Genomic DNA, 25745 nt, shown 5'->3' with positions numbered 1-25745 from the left:
ATAAGAGGGAGAGCAGAATGTGGGGTCACTGGGGCAAGTGGAAGGGGTACAGACAGAAAAGAGACAAGAAACTTCTGCTGCTCTGACAGTGGAGGAGAAGAAAGAGGAAGGATTACAGAGGGAGGGAGAATAGAATGACAAAAGGAAGAACATATTATATCTATCTTTCCTTAGGAGAAATGAGCAAGATTCCCTGTGAAGAAAGGAAACAGAGAGAAGAGTTTGAGCAATGAGTTACAGAGGCAATTGGGATTCAATTTGGGGATTCAATTAAGTTGAAGAATACAGCTGTTTTCTAAAAAGATGGCAGGACAGGAAAAAAAAAGCAAATTTCTAATGAAAAAGGCTRTCCTGGTCTCAAGATATTCACCAGAGACACTCCACAGTATGAGAGCAGAAGCAAATTTCTGAGCATTCACAAAGCAGACTCTGCAATGGAAGTATTTAATTCTAAGTATGTGCTYAAATCTTTGCTGAATCAAGGCCAGAGTTTTTAGCAGCTTAACCATGTCTTTAGTGTAAAATCGAGAAAAGAGCCCAKGCAACCACAGGTGAAAAGAAGGACCTGCAATATGCGAAGGTTGCACTATAAAGGTGCTCTAGGAAAACACAAGTAGATGCTGTTTTTTTTCGATCAGATTCTGTGAAATCAGAATTATTCCCCATAGTAAAAAAGTGATAAAAAGTAGTTCTCTGCTTGTTTCACCAGGCAGAGTTTACCCAGACTCTTGCCTGTTCTCCAGATTTCACTGCAGGTGAATATTTCAGTTGTCTCATAAGTTGTTTTTTATGCATATAGCAGCAGTAAAAAATAAAAAAATTAAGTTCAACAATTTACTGTATATTTTGGACAAAAAATGCTGAACAGACTCTGGGGATGGGGAGGAGAAGGAAAAGGAAAGGAAGAGAGTTTTCAATTTCTTCCAATAAGCCAAAACCAAATTGCAATGTTCTACAAATGGTATAGAAAGTATATGGTCCCCGTGATCAAGGTCACTAGGAATGGTGATAATCCCCACACTAGCCCAATGATTGTGAAGTGCAGGATGAAAAACCACAAACAGGTTAAATGAGCTAACTTTTCATATCTGAAGTGTGTTAAAAGCAAAATGAATCCAAGTAGAAACTGAACTCCATGTTGTAATCAGCCTTTTGTCAGCTTGTTTCAGCAAGACTTTCAGAGCCAGATCCACAGCTGCTCCCACAGCTGGAAGCATGGAGCCTCCTGAGAAGCCAGTTGCAGACTCAGATGCTGCTGTTTCCTGTTTATTATTATAGTGTAAGTTCGCATATAATTTACCATGTTCACTGCAGATGTATTTATTTTTATTGGATGTTCGTGCTAAAATGTATACACTGATCATTTGGTGAATATTAAGGTTGATATATTCTGTCTCTTTTCAGAGGAAGCCATTTGTTAGAAACAGGCAATCGTCACTGTAAGGAGAGGGGAGGGAAAGGAGATTCTTCCAGAAACGGAATCTTCAAGCCAAGTCCAAAATGTGTAAATAAGGCCAGGATTTTTTTCCACATTTGATTTTTTGTTAAAAAAATCCTTTTATTTAGTACTTACTTATAAACAACATATATGCTATTCAAAGCAAAACCTATGATAATAATATTTGCTATTACTTTTTGAATGCCCAGAAACACTGTCACAGTTTGTGCAAAAAGATGCCAAAAAATAACTTTCCACTTAAAAACAGAGCAAAACTATTACTATATCAAAGGGTCACTTAAGCACTCCCAATTTAGTGTAACTGATTATCTGTGCACCAGTCAATAACATACCACCAAACATACTGTATTGTTATCTTACAATTTGATACTAACATTTAAAGTCTAATTTTAAATTGTCCTTTTGAAGAAACAGAAATCACTTTGAATTTCTTCAGATGTCATGTATTAAAAAACAAAAACAACCATCTCCTTTGGCCAACAAGTATCACTTTCTACCTTTCTCAAAAAAAAAAAAAAAAAAAAAAAAAAAAAAAAAAAAAAAAAAAAAAAAAAGAAAAGAAAAGAAAAAAGAAAAAAATGTGTGAAATATGGTATGAAGTGATTCCTATGGAAACACTCTTTTCCTTCACAGTGTAATCATCCAGTAAAATAGAGTTGCCATAATGGCTTCTACATCTTTTTCTTAACCTGTCCCCAGTACAGAGAAATACATGAACTCCCCACATCCTAGAGTCTCTGGGTTCTCAAGCTATGCCAGAGGACTGTGAGCAGTTGCCTTAATACAGTGTAAGCATAAAGACTTGTTTACCACTTACACACTAAAAAGTGTTGCTTCCAGTTCTATTAAAGGCTTGTTTACATTGTGTTGTTTGCACAGTCTCAAGTTTAGGCTGACTTATAGTGACATGAAGGTGTTAGCTGGTTTTAGTAAATACCTGAAGCAGTAATAACAGTGTAAACACCCTGCTATAACTGTGAGGATGTTAAAGAACTACACAATGTAGTCAAAAAAGAGGAGTTTAATGTAATAAGAAGGAGTACTTCAGCCCTAAGTATTCCAGAATGCCAGAAAATAATTGAATTCAAAGTTTCTGAGTGTATTTATAAAACACATATAGCTTTGAAGTGCATTGATTTGTACAAGACTGTATTGTTGGAGTTTATCTCACGGTACCTCTGATTAGATATTATAAAATACAGTCTAGAATAGTCTTATAAGGCCAGTCAAATGTCTTGTATTGAAGAAAAGGAAAATGGGCATTATTAAACTGAATTACAAAGATCAGATTATCTTGATAGTCAGAATTTTCTAACAATATTCAAATTAAATAGTTGATTATTATTTTCCAGATTTATTTGTTATAAAGCATTTTAAAATCAATGTGTTCTCCAAAATACATTTTTTTCAAAATAAATCAAAATATCACTAGCAGATTCGATACAACCAAATTGATTTTTTTAGATAATTTCTATTATTTTACATCCTACCTTATCCATTATCACAGAAATAAAATAATAATTCTTTCCTATCATTAACAAGGAAATGTTATCTGCAATAACCTGTAATCGTTACTGAAGAATAATATAAAAAGTATCAGCTTTGGTATTTAAATATACTAAATAATACTGCAAAACAATAATCAGTGTGGTACTTATCTGTCATAGCAAATATTATTACTGTATTTCAAGTATATCAACCAATATTTGCATTTTAGACAAAGACAAATACAAGCTAAATGTTGATAGATTTCAATATTTTTCTATGTATTGTGAACTTCATCATACTATTCATTCCTAAAAGTTATAGCCTACAAAATAAATTTTAAAGGAATTGCATACATTAATTTAAAATTAATGTATGATTACATGTGCTCTAATTTATGACACAGTAGCTTCTTAAAGAAAGGTTTTTCAAAATTAAAATGGTTATTCTACAGCAAACATTTCCATCTGTTTTTTTAACACTGAACCTCTAAACATTTGCATGCACATTCACATTTACACATTCAAGTAGTCCAGCTGGCCTCAGAAGGGCTACTCACACAAAATGTTTTCAGGATTGGGACATAAGTATCCAAGATGGTTTTTAAATCATGGTCACAAAGAGGTACTTTTTTGATACAGAAAAAAGAAAAACAACAACAATTTTTGGCTTTTATATTCCCAGTAAATTTGCACTAAGACTAAACAGTCATATACAGAACTGAATGTTTAACAGAAGTTAGTTCGAAACTATTCCAAACTAYGCCACACAAGGCATGTGCTGAAGTTCCATTTGTGGGAAAACGGGGACAGAGGACTCCTTACTTTACCCCACCCAAGGAACTTGTTCTTCTATTAGTAATTGTAATTTATTTCTGTGTCTTTTTAGATTTTGGAATAGTTCACTTAGAGGAATATAGCTTAACTAGAATGCATTTAACTAACATTTTCTTTATACATTATATTTAAATATACATTACATTTAAATTAAAACACAATTCAAGTGACTACTTGCAGTTAGTACATGCCACAGCTTTCCACCAGTTCTGGCTGTTTGGCTTCACCTTTAAGCACTGCAAAATTAGTAATATTTTTAATAGTATCTGAATTATGCATTAAAAGATGCAATCCTGAAAGCAACAGTATTTTGTGCCATTTCACATGCAAAACATGCATAGTAGTCATTAGCTGACCACAGTTTAGAACACTGATTTGGCACAGTGTCTCCAGAGAATGTGTCCCAGATGTTATAAAATTTTAATGCATGTACAGAAAATAAAAATAAAAAACTCTTTATGACACTAATAAATGGTCTAACTTCTAAGACCATATGCAAGATTTCAATTCTTCATAAACATTTGAACTAATTTAGTAAACATTTAGAAAACTGTGTACTGTGCTACAGATTTTAAATGTGACAGCTGACAACATAAATTTTCTGGATGATGATCGAGTCAATGTTAGTGCAGCTGTAGCAACAGTACGACATGCAAAAGCTTAAAGTTTGATTTCAACTGTTTGAGTGCATTTTTCATAAGATTCAAGGACTGCCAATGATTTACACCACTACATAAATTCTAAATTGCCAGTAAAAATAGGAAATAAAATTTGAACTCCTTAAAATTATTTTCTGAAGTATTTGTCAACTGCACAAGTAAGGAGTYAGGGTAAAGCACTAAATTATCCATTTCCTGCAAATAAGTAACACTTCAAACAATTGTGCTTTAGAAAGGAAACAATCTCTGTATTGAAAATAATATGAATACAATCTATGCATACTAATACTTTTACTACATAATTCAGACAAAATATCTAGCCTACAAAATTTACATTAGAAGCCAAACTGTAGCTATGGGAGTTTGCTCAAGCAAAGGCTGTAGGTTTTTGCTTTGGTCCTCTAATAGGGTGAAAAAATTCTCAGTGCACAGAGTGCACTCATTGTCCACTGCTTTATTCTCTGTTATCTTGTACCACTAACCCTAAGCCACAAAATATTATTATATCTATYATATTTTACATATCTATTGTAATTATCATAAATTTCAAGGTACTAATTCTTGGTCTATGCACAGGTAGGATCAAGGTCATCTGTTATAACTTCAGATATCAAAGAAAATCATCAATATCTGATGTTTTAGATAGGCCATCTACAGGATTACTAACAGAGGATAGGATCCAAGCTCTTTTAGAGTGAAAGGGAAGGATCATCCCAAGGGTGAATCATCTTATCCAAAGGTAGGGACTTAAAGCACATATGATAAATAGCCTGAATGCTGCCTATCCAATAACTAAAAGCAAATTTAGGATGACAAGCTCAGACTTAGATGCCTCATATTACAACAATAGCTGTAAAAAACATATAATTATCATAATTAAATAGAAGCCACTCAAAAAAATAAAATCTGAAACTAATCTTCTCCTTTGAATTTAAAAAAAATCAGTCAAATAATGAGTACCAATTCAACATACTAAACGTAAACCGAAGTATTTAACATCCTAACGTTTTATTTCTAAAACACTGGCTTTGACAGGATTCAACAGAAACTCCCAAATTCTAGTTTTCCAATAAAAGTCTGGAAAGAACACGACATAAAGAAAAATTTGCCACAAAGCCCTGCCTGTTTTAGCATTTAGAAAATTTTGCATTGGATGCACAAATGTTTTAGGAAAACGTCATTTCCCAAATCTGCCACTCAAAACAGCCTTTTCAGTAGCAGCTAAATAAAGGAGAAGATCATAAACTAAAAGGTTTGATAGCAGTTTTTTTTTTTTTTTTTTTTTTTACCTCTCCAGGAAAAAGCCACCCCTTGATTGCAATGAATATTTCTACCAAAGCTGTTCCTAAGTTTGACTTTCTGATTATCTTTCCTACACCTCATTTTCACCATTTTCACTTGGGAGGGGAAGCCCTGTGTTTTATATAATAAATGCTTGTGGAGTTTTACACTGTATATAGAGTAGATTTAGAAAGTTTCTTAAGCATATTGCAATATTTGGGAACTAATGAACTACTTCCACTCAAATCCTAATGAATTCCCTACAACGCTGCAGACTTTTTTTGGGTGGTACAAGAGAAATTAGGTTTTAGTCTTCTAGAAATAAGTTGGAACTGATGATCTCCTTCCATAATATTCCCCCTCATAAATATCTGAGGTGCTGCAAATAGATTTACTTAATTTCTCAATTTGGAATCCAAAACTGATGCTTATTCTTCATTTAACTAATTAGAAGCTGTAAGTCTACTTTCAGAGTTTTGTTAAAGTCCTATGATATCTACCATTAAAAATCCTTCCAGAATTCTGTATTTGTACATTCTTGCTAATTGCTTATATTTTTCTGGTCTCCAAAATTCTACTCTACCAAAAACAGTACACTACAGTTTAATAGAAAGTACTGAGGTAGAAGGACACTAAACAATCCTTTTGATTTTTTTGTTTCTGAACAATCCTTAAGTCTGAGATTCACAGATTTCTGCTACCCACAAGTAGTGCAGTTCAGTCAGTACGAATAGAGTGAAAAGACTCAGCATATGACAATACTTCCTAATTATTCTCTTGAAAAACATATTTATCCAGATTCTAACGCATAGCAACAATTTACTTCTCATCAGTAACTTTTTTGTTTCCTTTTAAGATCTCGAGGAGGGATCTTTTAAAAGGGCACTCAAAGTCCAAACAGTTTGTGTTCACCAGTTCTCCTTTATCTTCTAACTTACTAACATGCTCAACACTTTCCTTTCAGTATATTCATATACTGAAATCCATATTCAGTCAATATTTTAGATGCTGAGAATTATTACATCAGTTAGTTTTCTTTGTTATGAAATAAGGACCCACATTCTCCAATTTAGATTCTTAATAGACTCACAGTAGATTAACTATTTCATTATTCAATTACTTTAGACCCCCCTGGACAAGTATCAGACAGTCTTTTCCTGGTAGCTGTTGATTTTTAAAGTATAACTTTAGTCCAGCATTTTATCTCTTGATGCTTCAAACTAATTTTAGAAGAAATTAGCTCCAAAGCCAAAATCCTGTGGTGAAAATAGCTGTAATATAAATTTAGTTTCTCCTCAATATCATTATTCTCTCTAAAGGATTTTTGACTTGGTTATAATCGCACAAATACAATGATTCTTTTGATGGCTTCCTGATTCTGCATGATTCTCTTTGCCTAGACCTGTAAGCATGAAGAAGAAAACAACAGATGGAGTCAACTTAAATCAGTTTCATTCATGGCTTTGAATGTACATGCTTTGTAATAAATCTGATATTAAGCATTTTAGTGTTGAAGCATCGTGTAACATACTGCACATGGCATGACAGACTTACTAAAAACATCTTGTATATACGGTGCTGTGTGAAGGTTGCCTAGGTTTGCATACTGGTGTGAAATTACAGATTTCTGTATTAGATGCACAAAGTACACACTTTTAAAAAATAATTTGATTATATTTTCCCTGAGTTCATTTTTTTCATTTCTCCTCATTTCTGGGTTAGTGTTTTTTCTCTTTGATTCATTACCTGGTACCTTATACCCCTCTCTTCATGCCCTCTTGTTTTCCTTCTTCTTGTTCTTCATTATTATATTCTTTCCTCTTTTTCTGCTCTGGCTTTCTATCTGACAATTTTCTGCCTCTTATTTCTTTCTCTCTGCCACAGTAGACAATAAATATATTGTCACTGTAAAACTCTATCGTAGGAACAGTCATTTTCATCACATCAGTGTATAACAGCCAGAATAACTGCTACTGGCATGCTACAAATGCCTTAGACATACATTATGGGGAGAAAAGCAGCAGGTTACCGCTTTATTAAACACATACAAACTAAGGTGGAGAAGACAACTTACTATTTTATGCTCCAACATCAATCTAGAGTCCACCACAGGGGAGCTTCCTCTGCATCATGACTTTACATTTATTGTTGCAACATCCATTTGTTGACATTCACAGCTATTCAAACATACAGACAGTGTACAAGCCTTGAGGAATCCCTTGATGGTAGCCTGGCTCTGTTGTACCATTTGGCTGAATTATTATGCTAGTGAAATATAGGAATATGAAACAGAAACTATTTCCTGATATGCTGAGACATCTGAGAAAACCAGAAAACGAAAGTTTTTACTTAAAACTTTCACCAGTGCCTAAGGTTATGTCTTCTCTGCAGTGACTGCCTGTCTGCTACACATATTTGGGACCTAAAATTTAGGTATCTCTGAGCTTAATCCTCCAGCAGAATCCAATTTGCTAGTTGTGTTCTCAGCACCAAATTTAATTTCAGAAAAACATGGCAAAGAGTAATGCTAAAGACCTTTTAAACAACAGACCTCTTGTAAAAGGTCAGGAGGACAGAGTTTGATTCTACCTGAAAGATTAGTGGGTAGGTAGAGTATTTCGATTCTGGGATAAGCTTTTATTTCTTAATCCAGTGAATGTTCTTATTTCTTTATCCAGTAACTGTTCACCTAAAACACTTAACTAGGCCAGGGGAAAAGGCTCCGGCATGTATAAGATATGTATTAAAAATCCCTGAGGTTGAGGTAGAACTAGAACTCAGATCTCCCTTTTTCAAGGCAAATGCTCCAACTAACACTGTATTATGCAAAAAGTGAGCAGTAGCATGACCTCATTGCTATTTCCAGAGGAAAGAGAGATCCCAGTATTATTCCCAGACAGGTTTTCAGGCACTTGAGTCTCTGAGGTACCTATCTCTATCTAGTTTCAAGTCCAGGCACCTCCTGAACCTGATGTAGTTTCTCTTAGTAATAGCCAGTGGATCTCACTGTTGATTTTCCCCTTAAATCCAGCCTTTGTGCATTCACAAGGACTTTCACAAATAACTTTAAAGATACAGTTTTGTGTAATGCAACAGAAAATACGTCTGAAAAAGAGAGACTGCTCAAGGGCCAGTATCATTCAGGAGTAATTCAAGTTTAAAAGAAAGTACTCAGAGAAAGATAAATACTAAAAGATTTAAGAGTTATAGGCACTGTAGACTCCACATACTTCAACACTGGAGCTTCCAGACTTTTATCAATTTTTTTTTGTAGGAATAAATGTGTTCTATCATTTTTATATCTTGATTYTATAATGTATGAATTGATGTATAACCAACACTACATAAAATAAAAATATGCAGACTACTTTTAAAGGTTCAGCAAATAGTGTTATAAGTTCTTAGCCACATAAAAAAAATTATTCTGTCATCTGTGGAAATAAAATTGACTATATTTCTATAATAAAATGGCTATTTATATACAAAACAACTTATTTTTTCCAGTTTTCAAACAAAATTAAAGTTACCAATAGTAGTTACAAAATATAGAGCAAAATACTAAATATATTCAATTTTTTATAAAACATTTTCATAACAAAGACTGTTATTTCAATTGAAGTGTAAAAAATTTTTAGCATACTTTTCTACTGGTACAGAAAAAGAAACTGCAAAAACGACTCCAATAACTATGAATTATTTAAGAATCTTTATATTTACCCACGCACTGGAATATTCATATTTCTTGCTGCTTTAGCAACTTCTTCAAATTTGTCTATGCTTTCTTCAATTGAACAATTAATATTCATTTTGCTAAAAGATTCAGATGCTGCACCAAATACTGAGACTTCTGTAGCCCCTGCTGCAATCTGAAAGATATATTTCAATAAAATAGAAGAGTAACAACATATTTAAAGACTAAATTAAATGCTTAATTCTGTAAGATATTCTAGAGTTTTAGTCTTAAGTACATTAGAAGTCTCACCCAAAACTACAGTATAAATGCAATTTTAATTCCAAGTGTTCTTTAAACTACTTGCATGCTAAGAGATTAAAACCAATTTTATGAATTCATTTCACTATAGCATATTTCCTTTTTCATCTTGTCAATTGATAAGCATACATTTTTTATGTATGTCATCTATGTACGTCAACTATTAAGATGTAGGAAATATATAAAATCCAACTATGAAAATAACAGTGATGAATACAAATATTTCATTTTTCAGAAAAGAAGGATATCATATAAACTGTGTGAAATATCCATCCTCTCTACGAATGGCAGCAAGTCACTCTCGTGCTTAGGACGAGCTCTATGACCAGCACATGTCTAGAGCGGCAACAATATGTGCTTCTGAAGAATAACATTTAAGCTTAAGCAACTCATAAGAACAAAACTCTTTTCCAATGGAGGGAGAAAATAAATATCAACAAAAAAAGAATTCGGGACTCACTCACAACTCTTTTACTTTGACTATATCACCAAATAGGGTATAGAGATATAGCAGATATAATTCAACTCACACTGCTATCATTGCAGACTAAGTGTTGTACTATAAATCTGATTACACTGCTACAGTTAAATCTCTTGTGTACATAGGTCGCATTTGCAGAATAAAAACTGAATCAGAGCAAGCCATAAATGTCCAACAAGGAGTATGCATCCCAAATATGGCTTATCTTCGATCTAAACAAAGTACAGAAAGCATGAAAACAAAAAAAATCTGTAAATATTTGACTATCAAAATGCATTGCTTTAAGAAGACTGAAATGGTCTTTTTTTAAGTTCAAACACTTCTGAGTTTATCATTTTGAACGTTTGTCTTCTACGAACTGAAACGTTTAACAGTTTTTGAACTCTACTAAAATGGGTTTGAAATTTAAAAAATCTAATACAATCCTACAAATCATTTTCATTTAATTGTCTCACTACTTTCCAATAAAAACCCATTCTTCAGAAACTCTTCTACAACTAACACATTAAAGAATGAAAAGGAATTTTCTGTCTTTATGGGAGCACCAGTCATAGCAATTTGCAAAGACTGACTGACATTGCTGTTAAAATAGGAATTTAATGTTATTTAATGTTTTTAAATTAAATGTTTATTAAAATAGTTATTTAATGTTATTCTGTAAATTTGGTCATTTTTCACCACTGAAACTGATAGTTTTTCATTAACATATAGTTTAATTCTAACAGGACAGGGTATACTCTCCAGTACAAGAGAGACATGGAGCTACTGGAGAGAGTCCAGTGTAGGGCTACAAAGACGATCAGAGGGCTGGAGCACCTGCCCTMTGAGGAACGGCTGCGAGAGCTGGGCCTCTTCAGCCTGGGGAAGAGAAGGCTGAGGGGGGATCTTATCAATGTGTGCAAGTACCTGAAGGGAGGGTGTCAAGGGGACGGGGACAAACTCTTTTCAGTTGTCCCATGTGGCAGGACAAGAGGCAATGGGCAGAAACTGAAGCACAAGAAGTTCCTCCTGATCGTGAGGGGGAATTTCTTCCCTCTGAGAGTGACGGAGCCCTGGCACAGGTTGCCCAGAGAGGTTGTGGAGTCTCCTTCTCTGGAGATCTTCAAGGCCCGCCTGGATGTGACCCTGCTGAGCAGGGGGGTTGGACTAGATGATCTCTAGAGGTCCCTTCCAACCTTACTGATTCTATGATTCTATGATATGATATTAAATAAATAGTTTTTGGTACTGGACTGAAAGTATCTGAAATATGAAAGCATCAATTGTAGACATCTTCTAGGAACGTGCTTACAGCAGAATGAAAACCTTGAAGATTAGGCGTGAGAACAGGATACTGGACTCCAGGATGCCGCTCAATGCCTCTCATTACTTCTTTGTGATCTGCCATCTAAAATAAATAAAATATTTTAGATAAAATATGTTGTGTTGATTATCAGTTATTTTCTGATTTTTATATAGTAAAGCAGAAATTATGCTGTACTTTTGTCTTGATTAGGCATATAGTTTGTAAAAAAGTATAACAGCAAAGTGGTTAAATATAGATTGTACAATGACCCTTTTTTTACATTTCTTAACTTTTGAATACTTGAGGTGCAAGCTTTCTAATTCTATATTATTATAGAACTGGAGATAAAATTTCTAGAGTGTTTCTGTAAAAACACGCATTGCAATATGTATTGATAAACTTGTGATCATGTGGATTACTGCAATTTTAAACCTACTTCAGCAGACCCAACCAGTAGAACTAACAGAATAATGAAAATTTCAAAACTATCAAAACCTTCAAAATTTTCCAAAAAAAATCAATCTGACTGAAAATGGCTAAAAAAAGATTTCACAGTCTCAAACGTAATTGAACCTGAACTGTACTCCACTTGGCAAACAGTATGTATGAAAAGACCAGTCACAACACTATTCTTAAAAAAAATATAGTAAAATCCAGCTCTTTGGATAGTGTAACTTCCTAATATACTTAGAATTTTCCTTTGAACAGAAAAAAAAAATGTTTTATTATAGCAGATAACATGTTATGAACAGGTCAAATAAAATCACCTTATTCAAACATCTGCTTTCATTCATAGTATCTAATTGAGTAAGCTGTGTCCCTCTGAAGAAAACTGTCTTTTTAGGATATACTTACGCTTTTCACACTCATGATTAAATATAGATCCATGTACTAATCAAGAAGATTAATCAGAGACTTATTCATGTAATAAACTGTAGATTGTTTAGACTAACACATTTTCCTGAAAAAAGTGTAAGAAAAATGAGTTTATATTTTAATAGTGCCCATGTCTAGAAACAATAAAGCTAATAAAGCATATCCCACATAATTTCATGTCTTTAAGACTTTGAGATTTAAAAAAAATAAATCTGAATAGTGCTTTCAGTGCTGTTTATATCAGTTCTCACATGGTCATCTCTTCTAAGCAAACAATAATTGTTCTGGTATTAAATTGCCTTTCTGACTTAATTCTTCTCAACTTGATGAAAAGTCAATTTAGGACTACTTTATTAAAAGATATGTGAACAACAAAGCTTTTGTTACATCTTATTTACAATGGATAATACATTGACAGCTTTGTAGTATCTCATTTTTAAATATAAGAGATACTAAATTATACCATATTATTACGAGACAATACTATGAGCATCCTGGAATCTTCATGTCACTGTTTTCTTATTACAAAAATAGATGTATTAAAAATACCAGAAAAATGCTAGCACATCCAACATAGCCTTATCACTACATACAACTAATTTCTCATCAAGAATTAAGTTGCGGCACAAAGTAACTTTCTGTAATTGTTTCTACATAAAGTCAATCAGTGTGACCACCTAACTTAGGTGATAATCTCACAAAAATATATTCTATCATGTCTTCTCTTTTAAAAAACAAATTTTCATTCCTTAATTTAATAGAAACAGTATCTACATTTCTCAGGAATTGGAAAAATATTTGAAACTAAATGATTAATTAAATGGCAAATGTTGGAACTAATTCCATACTTTAAAATTATAGTCTGACTTAGAATATACTAGAAAACCAAAATGAGTGTTTCAAACAGCATAAAGCTGCCAGATCCAAGTAATATTTTGTGTATTACATTTGTCCTATTGCTATTTTTCCTGTAAGAAAAAGCTTATTTTAACACATATTGCATGTTACAAGTTTTTAAATTGTAATAAAATATTTCTTTTCCAAATTTATTTAAAAATAAGCTTTTAATAGTAGGTATTTAAAATTTTTGGCCATTTAAGTTATAGGTGTGGGATCCTGTTTTATATGGCACCTTGCTACTGGGGAACTTTTTCTTTTAGCTTTTTTCAGCAAGAAAATCTTTGCCAAAAAAAACACTGAGTGGGAAACCATAAAAGAGCTCTAAAATACTGAAAAAAAAAGAAATAAGTGAATGAGTGATCTAAACATAATGAGGAATTCTATTCCCATGACCTATGAAAAGACAAAAGAAGGGAACATAGAAAAGACAAAGTCAAGACTGCACTCCCTAACAAAGCAACACAATCTTATCATTCAAATAAAAAAAAATTAAACACAAATTAAGCCATTAAAATAAACACAGAGTTGAATTTAAGATAAGAAAGGACTGTTGTTTTTTTTTTTTCCAAAACTGACAAACCAAAGCTAAATTTGGTGCTCTAAGAGTTCACAGGAAAAGCAAACAGTTAAACAWGTAAAGAAGAAATCTACCTTTGATTTATTCGCATATTTTTAATTCCTACATCATTCTCTGTTGCTGTACAACAGCAACAAAGTGTGATGGCCTTGGAAAAACCTAGCCTAAGCACTTCTAATGGAAACAATCTCAAAGTACATTGTTGCAATGCTGACAACAGAGAATTCTGCCTTGTCACTGTTCTTTTCCCCTTTCATTTTATCATTTCTTTGGGCCTTGCATTAGTGGTCTCAGGAATACTGAAATAAATCAAGAGTCCATTACAGAGTGCTGTATAGCCAGCCTGCTCTATTAGCTATTGAGCAAGGTAAGGCACGAGCCTATCACATTTTCTCAGAGGAAAATCTGGAACACGATCCAGTCCCAAAGTGCATTCTCAGGTTAAAATGAGTAAACCTTTTGTATATTTTGAGAGAAGACAATAAAAACATCAAAAATTATTTTCTGTATCAATTAATTTCAAGTTTTACTTCTCAAATAACATGTGTAGTCCTTACTAAACAGACAATACTCAAATGTTTCTGTGGTTGCAAGTATGTAACTTCTTGAAGATGAGTTTGTATTATATAAACAAGGATTCACTTATTTCTTTACCTACATGCAATAGTTAAGTTTGCACAAACAGAGGCTACATATTATACTTCAGGACTACACCTAAATTTGCAGCATTAAATCTCAAATGAAAACCTGGCACCTCTACTGGCAATATAGTTCTGCTGCTGACTTTAGAAAGGTTGGGGTTTCTGTTGAATTATARCAAAAAGAGAAATTAATTCTGGAAAAGTAATGAGCAAATTATTACAATTCATCAAAACTCAGTATGGCCACTGACAGAGTGCTAGATCTGTAAAATAACTAAGGTGCCTAACTACTACCACATACATCAAAGTCCCAAATTTAGATCTTCCAAATACACTTCCCAATGTGGAAAATTAAATTTTATTTAGGGGAAAGAAAAGAAGTATGTGACTCTTCTGTTTTACATCAATGTTTATTAGTTCTCAGAAGAGTAGGAAATAGGTAGGAACAACTTTAAATTATATTAATGACCTATAACCTCAGTTCTTTAGTTACAGCTGATCAAATATTTAAATAAATAAAGTACAAAATAAAACACAGGAGTACTTCCCTTGTCTCTATTCTACAAGTACAACATAGCACTGAGCATGAACAATTTTCTGTATATTACTGATTACTGTGAAAAGTCTCTGCCTCTTTCAGAATACATTCAAAATCCATGTAGAACCTGCAACACCGCTCCCTCAGTGGGCATCCTTCACCATACAAGTGCACATGTGTCTGTATGTGTGTGAATGTTCATGTTAGTGTTTGGGAAAGAGGAACTGCATGGTGGAGATACATGAAAATCAGAATCATAGATGGCTGAGGTTGGTAGGGACCTCTGGAGATCATCTATCTGGTCCTACCCTCCTGCTCAAGAAGGGTCAGCTAGAGCCAGTTTGTAAGAAATGTGTCCAGTCGAGTTTTGAATGCCTCCAATGATGGAGTCTCCACACTTCTCTGGGCAGTATGTTCCAATGTTCAATGTATCTAACACAGCAGATACTCAAGGAAATTGATTGGGTTCAGGAAAGTGTCAAATTTCCATGACACTCCACACAATTCCTAGGCCTGGGGTGTCTATTCCCTTGGCTGGTGTCAGGGAGCATTGCTATGAAGTCTCCTCTGTTTGTACACTCACTGACCTAGCTTTCTCTTCTCTGATTGTAGGCTCTGAATTAGTGTTGCTTTCACAGGAGGTCCCCTCCACCATGCATGTTCCACAGAGACCATGCCCACTGCTGTTCAACCAGATACTCAAACACAGTACTTTATACCCTGACCACTTCATCTTCCTGAGTCTTTGTCACAGTGTCTACACTCAGCATCCTAAAACCCTTTACCACGTTGTCTCCACCTTTTATCCACTCTCAGCATCCTGTAACCCAATTCTCACATTCTCCCTTTATTGCTGTCCCTTGTACATGCACACACATATGCATTCCTCACCTGCTTCTATAGCCTAGTGCTGTAAAAGGGAAATTTGGACTCACCTTTGAAATTATTTGTTTGTAAAGTGAAGATCACATCCAATATTTCTCACACCCTATGTGGTAATCATTCCAAGTCATACTCCTAGCATTTCTGTTTATCAGGGTTCAGAGTGCACTGCTCCTCTCCTAAGAGTTTAGCTGCCTGCACTCAAGGCCAGCTCATTGATAAAATGAAAGCAGCTTGATAAGCCTCAGCCAGCCTTGGACCTCTTCAGCAAAAAATCAGAAGGTTCAGCAGAGGATCCCCTGAACAGCTCTGCTAAGAAGTATCCCTTTTCACTAAGAGGCAACTCCTAAGCTGGTCTCTCATGCTCCCTCCCTGCCTGAGAAACACTGCAGTTGCATCACAGCCAAGCTCATGCTTGGCTATGTATGCCGTTGACTGTAGCTCTGTTGATTGACTCTGACTCAGAGACTCGACTTTCTGGCTTGACCTTGGATCTGCCTCATCACTACACACTTGTCTGCCGATCTGTATGCTTGGCTTCCCTGGCTACCTTCATCAGACCTGCTCTGCTCTTGGGTAGGACTGCCCTTTTGTCAGTGAGGCCAGTCTCCGCTCACCTTGTTACCCTGGCTCCCAGTTCCCCATCCTTTGTGGAGCCACCTGTCCTTGCTACTCTCTAACTCTACTGACTGGATTTAACCTGCTTCCTGTCTAGCTTGCTGGTTTTTCTTAAAACCCATTTTTCGGACACTAATTGTGTCTGCATGTACTGCAGATGACCCCACAGGCATGTAAATCAGGGCTGTGATAACCTTAGATGGCAGAGCACCTTATAGTTGGAAAGCTCTCATGTTCCAATAAATCCTTCAATGGATAGATGAAGATATTAGAAGTTCTTTCAGCTTTAAAACTTTATCAGTATTCAAAAGAACCTGGTGAACATCCAAGAAAAAGGAAATATCTGTGCTGCAGTATCTTGGTATTTTTCACTAGAATATAACATGTGTGATAGAGAGAAAGATAGATAAAGGTATATATATATTCTTTGACACCTTACTACTTTTAACAATTGACCAACTTCAGGGGGCCTGGATAAAACTGTACATACACTGCGCATATTTTACAAAAAACAACAGATCACTTCTGTCTCATTTTCTTGTATACTGAAATAGAACATTACAGAACTCCATCGCATGGAGTAGCATTTAAATTTAAATAGTTCTAATGGTGATGATTTTACATACCTGAGGCACCCATTTGGATGAAACAAAACTGGTCACTTCTATTGCAGGCAGGCCTGTTTTGGAAAGCCGGTTGATTAACTCAATTTTGATATCAGTTGGGACTATGACCTATGAACATAGAGACATACTATAGTAAAGTTATTTCATGCAGTAGTAAACTTTTGGAAGAGAAATGTTCTTAGCACATAACCAATACTTTGTTAAAGTAATGAACTATGCTTACACATTATACCACATCTATGCCCTTTACTGACAGTAGGAAACTACTGCACAAGAAAAGCACTAAGCAGTGTACATTATTCTATTCTATTCCTTGTCCACTACAAAAGAATGTGAAAGTACTTCCATGTAATTGCATATAGATCTGGCCTCACTGATTATTAGTAATCAAATACCAGCATACCAAARAAGTGACAAAGGAAATAGTAATACAGAATAATCCAGCCAAAGGAAAAAGAAAAATAAAGCCCCACAGTTGAGGTAGAGTAATTCTCCTATTCTATTAACACTATTAACACTGTTAATATCTTTGCCATTAGTAACAACAACGTATGGAAGCTTAGTTTATTTACGGAAAGAGGTGACTGCTTTGATACGTGCACCCAATTTACAGAGTCTCTTTTAATCTTCTTCCACACTTCCCTACCACTCTTTGGGCAAATAATATTATAAAAAGAGTACTTTTCTTTCATAAGAAGAATTCACCAATTCAACAAGAAGTATGATTAAATCTACTGTATTATTACTATTACAATAAGGACATGCAGCATGAACACGACATAAAGAGAGCTTCTGTTTCAAGATGTTCATCTATTATGTTATGACAGAATGTAATTGGTTAACAAGACAAATTTCAGAGCAAAAATGAAGGATGACTAACAGTAAAGCTAGTTAATCAAGGAGAGCAAGAAGTAAGTATGAGGTAACATCTGATAGTAGTAATATATTTTTATACTAATGTACAAGTCATTAGTATATAAACCTACAAATACATTTATTTGTCCTAATGAAAGACAAATGATTAAAATGATATTTCTATTTTGCATAATAGTAATAACGTTTATATCCATGTGGAAAAAAAACAGGAAAAGCTTACCTTTTCATTTTGTAAGCCATCCCTTGGCCCAACTTCTACTATCTTTACATACTCAGGCAGTCCAGATGTTTTAGATTCCTGAAACAAAAATCACACAATGAACACAAAACAACGAAGCTCACTAAGATCAAAGATACAGCTTGTATGTGTCTTCTTATATGATTCTGGGTATGAAGTCATTTTATCAACAGTAAGTTTGCTCATTACCCATAAAAACTTGTGAGAATGTGCTCCTCACTTTGAATTAGAGAATAAAAAGTTAAAAATTATCTGCATGCATGCTCCATTGCTCCTCTAAGGCCATGAATGTTTATTACAAGGACATATATAAAACCATAAATGAGAATTGTGTTTTACAAAGTGAGAAATAGTCCCACTTCAAAACGCTTCCAAACGATCCAATCCTCCAAACTTTAACTGAATGTTCTCAATTTGCAAAACAGTTACTTCTGTGTAAATGTTTGCAAGACAAGGCTATAAATCTGAACAGAGCAGAGAAATCGAGAAATGTTGAAGAGATTAATGAAAGATGAAAGTAATCCCTCTGCTTGAAAATGAAGGTTTTAAAGAAGGATTTAAAGGAGGCCAGGGAAGGTCCATGGTAGACAAGAGGAAGAATTTTCCAGGTGTAAGAACCAATTTGAAAAGTTAGGAGGCTGAGAGTGAGAGAGGGAAGGCAGCAGCAAGGTCAAAGAGCTAAGGAAAGCACAAGRAGTTGGAGGCGGCAGAAGGAGAAACAAAAGCAGAAAAGCAGGTGAAGGGAAACGAAACCTCCTTTTTTTATTATTTAGCTGGTCTGTTATTGAATCAAACTGACAGGTGTGGCAGTTAAAGTACCCTGGGCTTTAAAGTCTTGAAATAGTTCATAGTAGTTGCTCAGACTGACCTCCCAAAATTGTGTGCCTTCTAAAACAAATCAAATGGCTAACTTCTTTGGCCATCCTGCCAGGACCTATATGAGCAGAGGGGACATACACACGCAGCCCCATCAGGAGCTCAGGGAGACACTCCACTTTCTGTATTGCGCTGAATACAGAATCCAATCCAGTGTCCTCATTTCAATATTTCAAGCCCTTGATGGGATTAGTGCTGGCTACTTGAGAGCCTGCCGCTCCCTCTACAACCATGACCTCCCCTGACAGTTAAATTCCACTGGAACAATGAAACTGTCAACTGGGAGGGAAAGACGCCCAGATGCAGAAGTCAGAGCTTTCACAGAAACCAGAAGTAGACTCAAGAAGTCATTTCTGCAATGCGTAAATAGGACCACTAATCTTACTACATTCACGACTAGACGAAAAAAACATTTTTCATCCCTTCCTTATTAGCATCATCAGTGTAGTTTCAACCAAATGGCTGACGGTTTCTCCTCACAGTAATGGAAAAACAGCCATCTGCACCATACTTTTACAGCACCTTTGGTTCTTCCATCACCATCACCAATTTCAGAGCCCGTGGATTAAAGTAAATTCTCTACGGTAACAGTCACAATACCAACTAAAATACAATAAACATATTTCAGAGCATTCACTGTATATTTATCCAGGCACAGTAAAAAGAATGGGAAACAGCTGCAGAGTATCTATTGGATCACGTGGAACATCTGGTAAGTTAAAACTTTGTCAGGCTGCGCTAAGCCCACACTCACTGACAGCATAAACCTACTTAAATGTGAAGGTAAAACTTTCACATCTGTTGCATATTGTTTCTTTTTTTTAAAAAAAAAAAAGGTTATTTTCGTGAATATGGCACAGCTTAAGCACTAAGGGCATAAATCTGGGTTCTATCATGATTATCAGATCCTTCTTGTTACACGACAAATGCCACAGCTGTGCTATGAATAAAGCTGTGACTGAAAATAAAGGGAGCTAAAACAGATTATATGAACCAGAGCTTAATTTAGAACATGAAAAATGTCCATAAAACTTTGGTGGCAAAAATGTTTAATTTCTAAGCCAACTCATGTAAATTCTATTCAGTTTCTACTGTGGTAAAGCTTCTGCTGAAATCAAGAGCTGTATCTGCCTTTACAGAAAAGTTTATATAGCTGTATTATGTGCCATTTCAGTAGCCATTCACATAACCATTTAAGGGGATGGCTGGAGTCGCTGGATTTCACAAAGAACAGAAATTTGGAATGGATATTGCAGAAAGGCGAGTATTGACTTTGTTTCAAAAATATTCATTTTTATTTTCCATCTGTGATATTACAGGTGTATAACCTCATTCAGCTATAGTCCAAGTCTCATAAGATAGGGTCTTCACTTAGGTTTTCCTTGTAGCCCTTCTGTGGGACCCTTCTAGTCCCACCTTGAATTCACCATTCTCAAACATAACACTGAGAAGTGTGTACAAGATGATTCTCACAAGAGCCACCACGCAGAAATGCAAAGCCTCATTACTGACAAATCCTTACTTTTTCCCAGCTGATGAACTAAGAGCTTAGAGTAGACTTCCTGACTCTCAGTCCACAAGTGCCTTGCTTTGCATTGAATTTAACCTACTTTCCATCTCTCCTGCCTTCATGGTCACTCAGTTCCTCCTGTGTGGTATCCAGTGTGCTACYGACAACATCTCCTGACTTTCTGGCATCAGCAAATCTTACCACCTTAACATTCCGGAGGGAAAATATTTGGACTAACATGATTACTTTATTTTAGCATAAACATACTTTATTTCCATAAATTTGGTCTAGTACTATTGAAGAAATATGTGAAAGATCTGAGGAACTCCACCAGTAAAGTCCCTTCAGCCTAATAAATCTTTTAACATTATTTCCAACTTCTTACTCACCTCAAAATTCCTGTTCTCATCCTCCTCATCTCCAGTTTAACTAATAACTTCTGTTGTGCAGTATTGCTGAAGCTTAGATAAAAAGCAAGAAAAGGGGATGCAGAATGCTTAGATTCAGTCCCTTGTGTGCTCTTAATGCATGTTACAGTCCATAATCATTGGAAAAAAACTCAGAAATAAATCAGGAACTGTATCACTACATACTCTGTTTTCTGCTAAAATGACTAGCCTTTTTCTCATTCTGTGACCCAAATTCAGTTAGAGGAGGCAAGAAGTACATCTTCACCATAATCTCACATATCCCACAACTATTTATTAAGGTAGTAGTCAGGACATTCTTCCAGGAAGTTGAAGACTTGACAGTGTTTTTAGGAAGGAAATGAAAACAGACTTCCTGCTCGCTTGGAAAGTCTTCTGATCATTGTGCCAGACTTGCAGACTGAACATCACTTAAAAACACAGCTGAAGAAGTGACCAGTCTATTTTCGTGCCGGACCAAATGCTAGCCATAGTCATTAGGCAAACTCCAAATGCACAGAACAGACTGAAGTCTTTATGAACCTATGTAAAGTTTAAGTATATTTCTACTGTCTAGAGGGCATTAGACCTTAACTAGGACTCAGATGTCCAGGATCAAGGAAGGCATCTAGTTCCTAGTTTCTAGTTTACCCCAACCATTGGGGTAAAAAAAGAATTTTCAGAACAAACAGTCAGACATACTTAGAGGATTTTAGGTACCTTCAACTATGGCATTAAATAGTGCACAGAAAATAAATATAAAAATGAAAAAATAGTTTGCATGTTTTAAGAAAATCCAAAAAGGGTGAATGTTAGAGAAATGCACAAGTATTCAATACATAAGTATTTATATCACTAAGCATGTCATGAAAATCTTTCCCATTTCAGCAAAAATATAGAATAAAATTACTTTATAAAAAATTTTTCATCTAACAAGGTATAAAAAGCAGTTTTTGTAGATTAGTAGTTTAGAGGTGACTATTTATTGAATTACATACTGGCTCTGTTTAAAAGTAATGACTACCAAAGTACAATGTTTGGAATATCGAAAAGGAAATACTTGACATAAAAGACTAAGGGCCTGGAAAATTTGTTTTTTCCATGTATCAAGCCTTGCCAACAGAGAACAAAAAGCATATAAAACCACAAAAAACTGCCTTCCTCAAAACAGAATGCAGCCAAACATACTTTTAAAAAAATTGAAAAGGAAAGCTATACTATTCAGCTTCAGACACTGCACGCCAAACTTCTGCAAGGAAACATTTTCCCTGAGTTATAAATWGCTGAAAATAGGCGTTTATTATAGAAAACCCTATTAACCCTTAATTAGCACAGCATAATCTTCTTAATATAACCATAAATGCAATGAAGCTAAATAAACGCACTTTCTTAAGCTTTGTCACTGCTTCAGAACTTCTAGTACAGCTGCTGATGTTCCTTCAGCTTTTCAAAAGTAATTAAAAGGACCTAAAAATAAGGGAGACAAGCAAGGACGAAGTTCTGCTTTCCATTTCCACAAGGTGGTGGTCTGGCACAGAAGACAACTGTGCAAAGATAGCTAGAACCATCCTGCAAAAGGAAGAAATGTTCCTGAGAAGGTTTTTAAACTGGGATCAACAGGGAGGTGGCATTGTAACTACATAYGTGCATGTGCATGGACAAAATGCCTAAAAACTGGGAGAAGGCTCTGAGATAAATAATACAGTTGCTGGAATAAGAACAAAGAAAACAGTGGTCAACCTTCTAAACATACAGAAGCCTCTAAACTTTACAAGACATAGAGGAAATAAACAGGAAGAAATTAAAATGTTAGTACATAAATAATAATCGAAGTGGCATTGCAGAGACCTGTTTATACAGTTCACACTACTGGAAGACAGATATAAAAGATACTCATTCCTAAGTTAACTAGGGAAAAAAGAAGGAGACTCACCAGAGAGATGTAAGAAAGGTATACTGATATTCAGAAAACAGTGGGACACAGACTTGATGATTGTTCCTATATAAATGGGAGGAAGATTGATTCTCCTGATAGTTTACTATACCAAATCAGGATAAGCAGAAAAATGCAAACATTTAAGGGTGATACCTCCTTCTAGACTGGAGAAGTAAGAATCTTCTATTTTGTACTGTACTTTAGATTGGAAGAGAAAGCGGGAGGATAGAAACTGCGAGAAGATAGAAACTGCAAACAAATGTTTGTTGGACATAGCATTTTAACACAGTAGATAACACAATTTCTGGAGTCTCTTGAGACAGCAGAAACTTCTGCCCATCCTGTATCATACATGCAACAAGTACCCATCACAGAACTTCTGTCACATGCTGCTAACATGACCGTTGGGAGAATAGTAGCCAGGCACAGGCCACTACCAGCAAAAAAAAGTCATCAACTTTTGAAAGACTTTCAGTAAGTAAGTTATTTTTATGATACTATTGAGTATTTTTATTGCTGTCTTGAATGACAGACTAGAAATTCCACAATCGAAGCAATTGCAAGCACACTGGATAACAAGATTAGAATTCAAAATTCCCCTAACACACTTGTGAAATAAGTATGGTATGCTTCAATAAAGACAATACATAACATAACACTTAGGATCACAGAATCATAGAATGGTAAGGTTGGAAGGGACCTCTGGAGATCATCTAGTCCAACCTTCAGCATAGCACATACAGGGATTGAACCCGCAACCTTGGTATTAGCAGCACCACACTAACCAACTGAGCTAAACTTACCTTATTGTACCAGGTATTGATGCTCTCAAGGGAAAAAAAAAGAAATGAAATGGCAATCCTAATTCTGGGATATAAACAGGGACATCATAGATCAGACACTAGCCTGACACTTGACGAGTAGAAATATTGTGTCTAGCTTTGGGATCCCTATATCAAGAAAGAATTGAATCAACAAGAGAACATCCATCAGAGGGCAGAATAGCTATCCACAAAGGTCAATGTGAAGCCACACCTATCCATAGGTATCCCGTAGGCAAACAGTGCAATTCTATCTGGCTCTTAAGCAGGTTATAGGAAAGCTTTAGAAAGCTCTTAACACTCCAGTAACCCCCAGGTGAAACAATACAAAACATTGATGTAAAACGGTTTTAAATTATTTAATCAAGATAAGATGTAAAGTTATCATTCGCACCACAAATATCTCCAATTCTAAACCCTTAGTTGTTCATCTTTCGTATTTCTCTATTAAGGAGCTTGTTTTCTCAATATGCCATGAACAAGTCCAACAAAATCAATAAACAAATATTGACAAAAATTCAGTATTAGCCAAAAGGTAAAATGCAAGTAAATCACTATAGAATGAAACTAGTTAAATGCAGAGATAAAATACCTGAAACAAATCACAGAACTGCTGATGTTGGAAGAGACCTCTGGATATTGGCTAGTCCAACCCCTCTGCTCAGAGCAGGATCAGCTAAAGCAGGTTGTTTGGGATCATGCCCACTCAAGTTTTGAATGTCTCTAAGGAGGGAGACTCCACAACCTCTCTGAGCAACCTGCCCCAGTATTTGACTGCCCTCCCAGTAAAAATATTTTTTCTTGCATTTAAATGGAGTTTTCTGTACTTCAGTTTGGGCCCACTGCCTCTTCTATCACTTGGCACCTCTGAGAACTGTTTGGCTTCATCTTTTTACTCCCCTCATCAGGTATGTATAAACACTGCTATGATCCCCCCAAGCTTTCTCTTCTTCAGGCTAAATAGTCCCAGCTCCCTCAGCCTTTCCTCATATGACAGGTGCTCAATCCACTAAATTTTATGGCCCTTTGCTGGATCCACTCCAGTATGTCCATGTCTTTCTTGTCCTGGGGAGTAAACCCAAAACTACTACTTTAGTCCGCCTCTTTAAATTTAATTTGAATGTGCTTAGAAGTCTGCCAATATTTTTTATTAGAGGGCTTCTGCGAGCTCACGAAAGAGTAGTTGCTCAGACATATCAGGAAATTATCTGAGCTGACTAGGARTTCATTGTAAAGTAACAACTCTAACATTTCTCCTGTCATTTCCATTAATTATGAAATTTTAATATAATCTACCTGTACAGTTATGAAACTGTTGTAAGGTTGTTTATAAGAAAATACAAGTCGTTCATATGAAAACAGAAGAAATAATTGTAAACACAGGGGAAATTCAGCTGAACTACAAATGTTTAAGCTGCTAGAGTGGCCAGTTCTTCAATTTAACCCTGCTCATAAAAAGGGCACAGATGATACTAACTAATAATGAGAAAAATCTACAGCTTTTATTTAGAAATTACAAATGAATAGTTTGAAAAAGAATTCTATCAGGTGAGTGGAAGTTTAATGAACTGACAGTTCAAAAGGTAAAAAATGACATGAATAGGGAATCCTCTCAAGCTTGTAAAAATATTATAGCATTAAGAATATAATATTCTTAAAACAAAACTACAAAGTTCAAGTCACACTCCAATCTACACTACTCATGAACATATGATTATAGATTAAAAAAAGCAAAACACCATCTATATATTACTATATCTTTTGGTAAATGCCTTAGTATCAGACTTCCAAAGCTACAGAAGAAAAGATTAACATTGATACTTAGCTCAAAGTTAAGTTACCTCAGCTCATTTCTGTTTTCACCCTTCTTTGCCGATATGGTTCCCAGTCTATCCTGCTGCTGCTTTTCACCTTTGCCTCAAACCTCTTCCTCGTAAGATATTCAT

At 35.1% G+C, this 25745-nt stretch overlaps 1 protein-coding gene across 7 annotated transcripts in view; it reads right to left on the bottom strand.

Annotated features, from left to right (window-relative positions):
- The window catches only part of HMGCLL1 (3-hydroxy-3-methylglutaryl-CoA lyase like 1), an 88990-nt gene that overhangs the window by 45401 nt on the left and 17844 nt on the right, over positions 1 to 25745 (bottom strand). For all 7 annotated transcript variants that reach the window (XR_014898213.1, XR_014898214.1, XR_014898212.1 and 4 more), the window contains exons 2-5: positions 18232 to 18309; positions 17136 to 17243; positions 11484 to 11579; positions 9438 to 9586 (exon numbers count right to left, since the gene is read on the bottom strand). Coding sequence is in view for 4 of the 7 variants with exons in the window: in XM_085324850.1 (XP_085180976.1) it covers positions 9438 to 9586; positions 11484 to 11579; positions 17136 to 17243; positions 18232 to 18309 (431 nt within the window). In the remaining 3 variants the exon portion in view is untranslated. The remainder of the gene's footprint in view (positions 1 to 9437; positions 9587 to 11483; positions 11580 to 17135; positions 17244 to 18231; positions 18310 to 25745) is intronic.

Source organism: Rhea americana, unplaced genomic scaffold, assembly GCF_003343005.1.
Source record: "Rhea americana isolate MKP2758 unplaced genomic scaffold, rheAme1 scaffold_94, whole genome shotgun sequence".
Taxonomy (NCBI): Eukaryota; Metazoa; Chordata; class Aves; order Rheiformes; family Rheidae; genus Rhea; species Rhea americana.
Note: the sequence above shows the minus strand (reverse complement) of the source record. Positions and strands in the feature narration are given on the sequence as shown.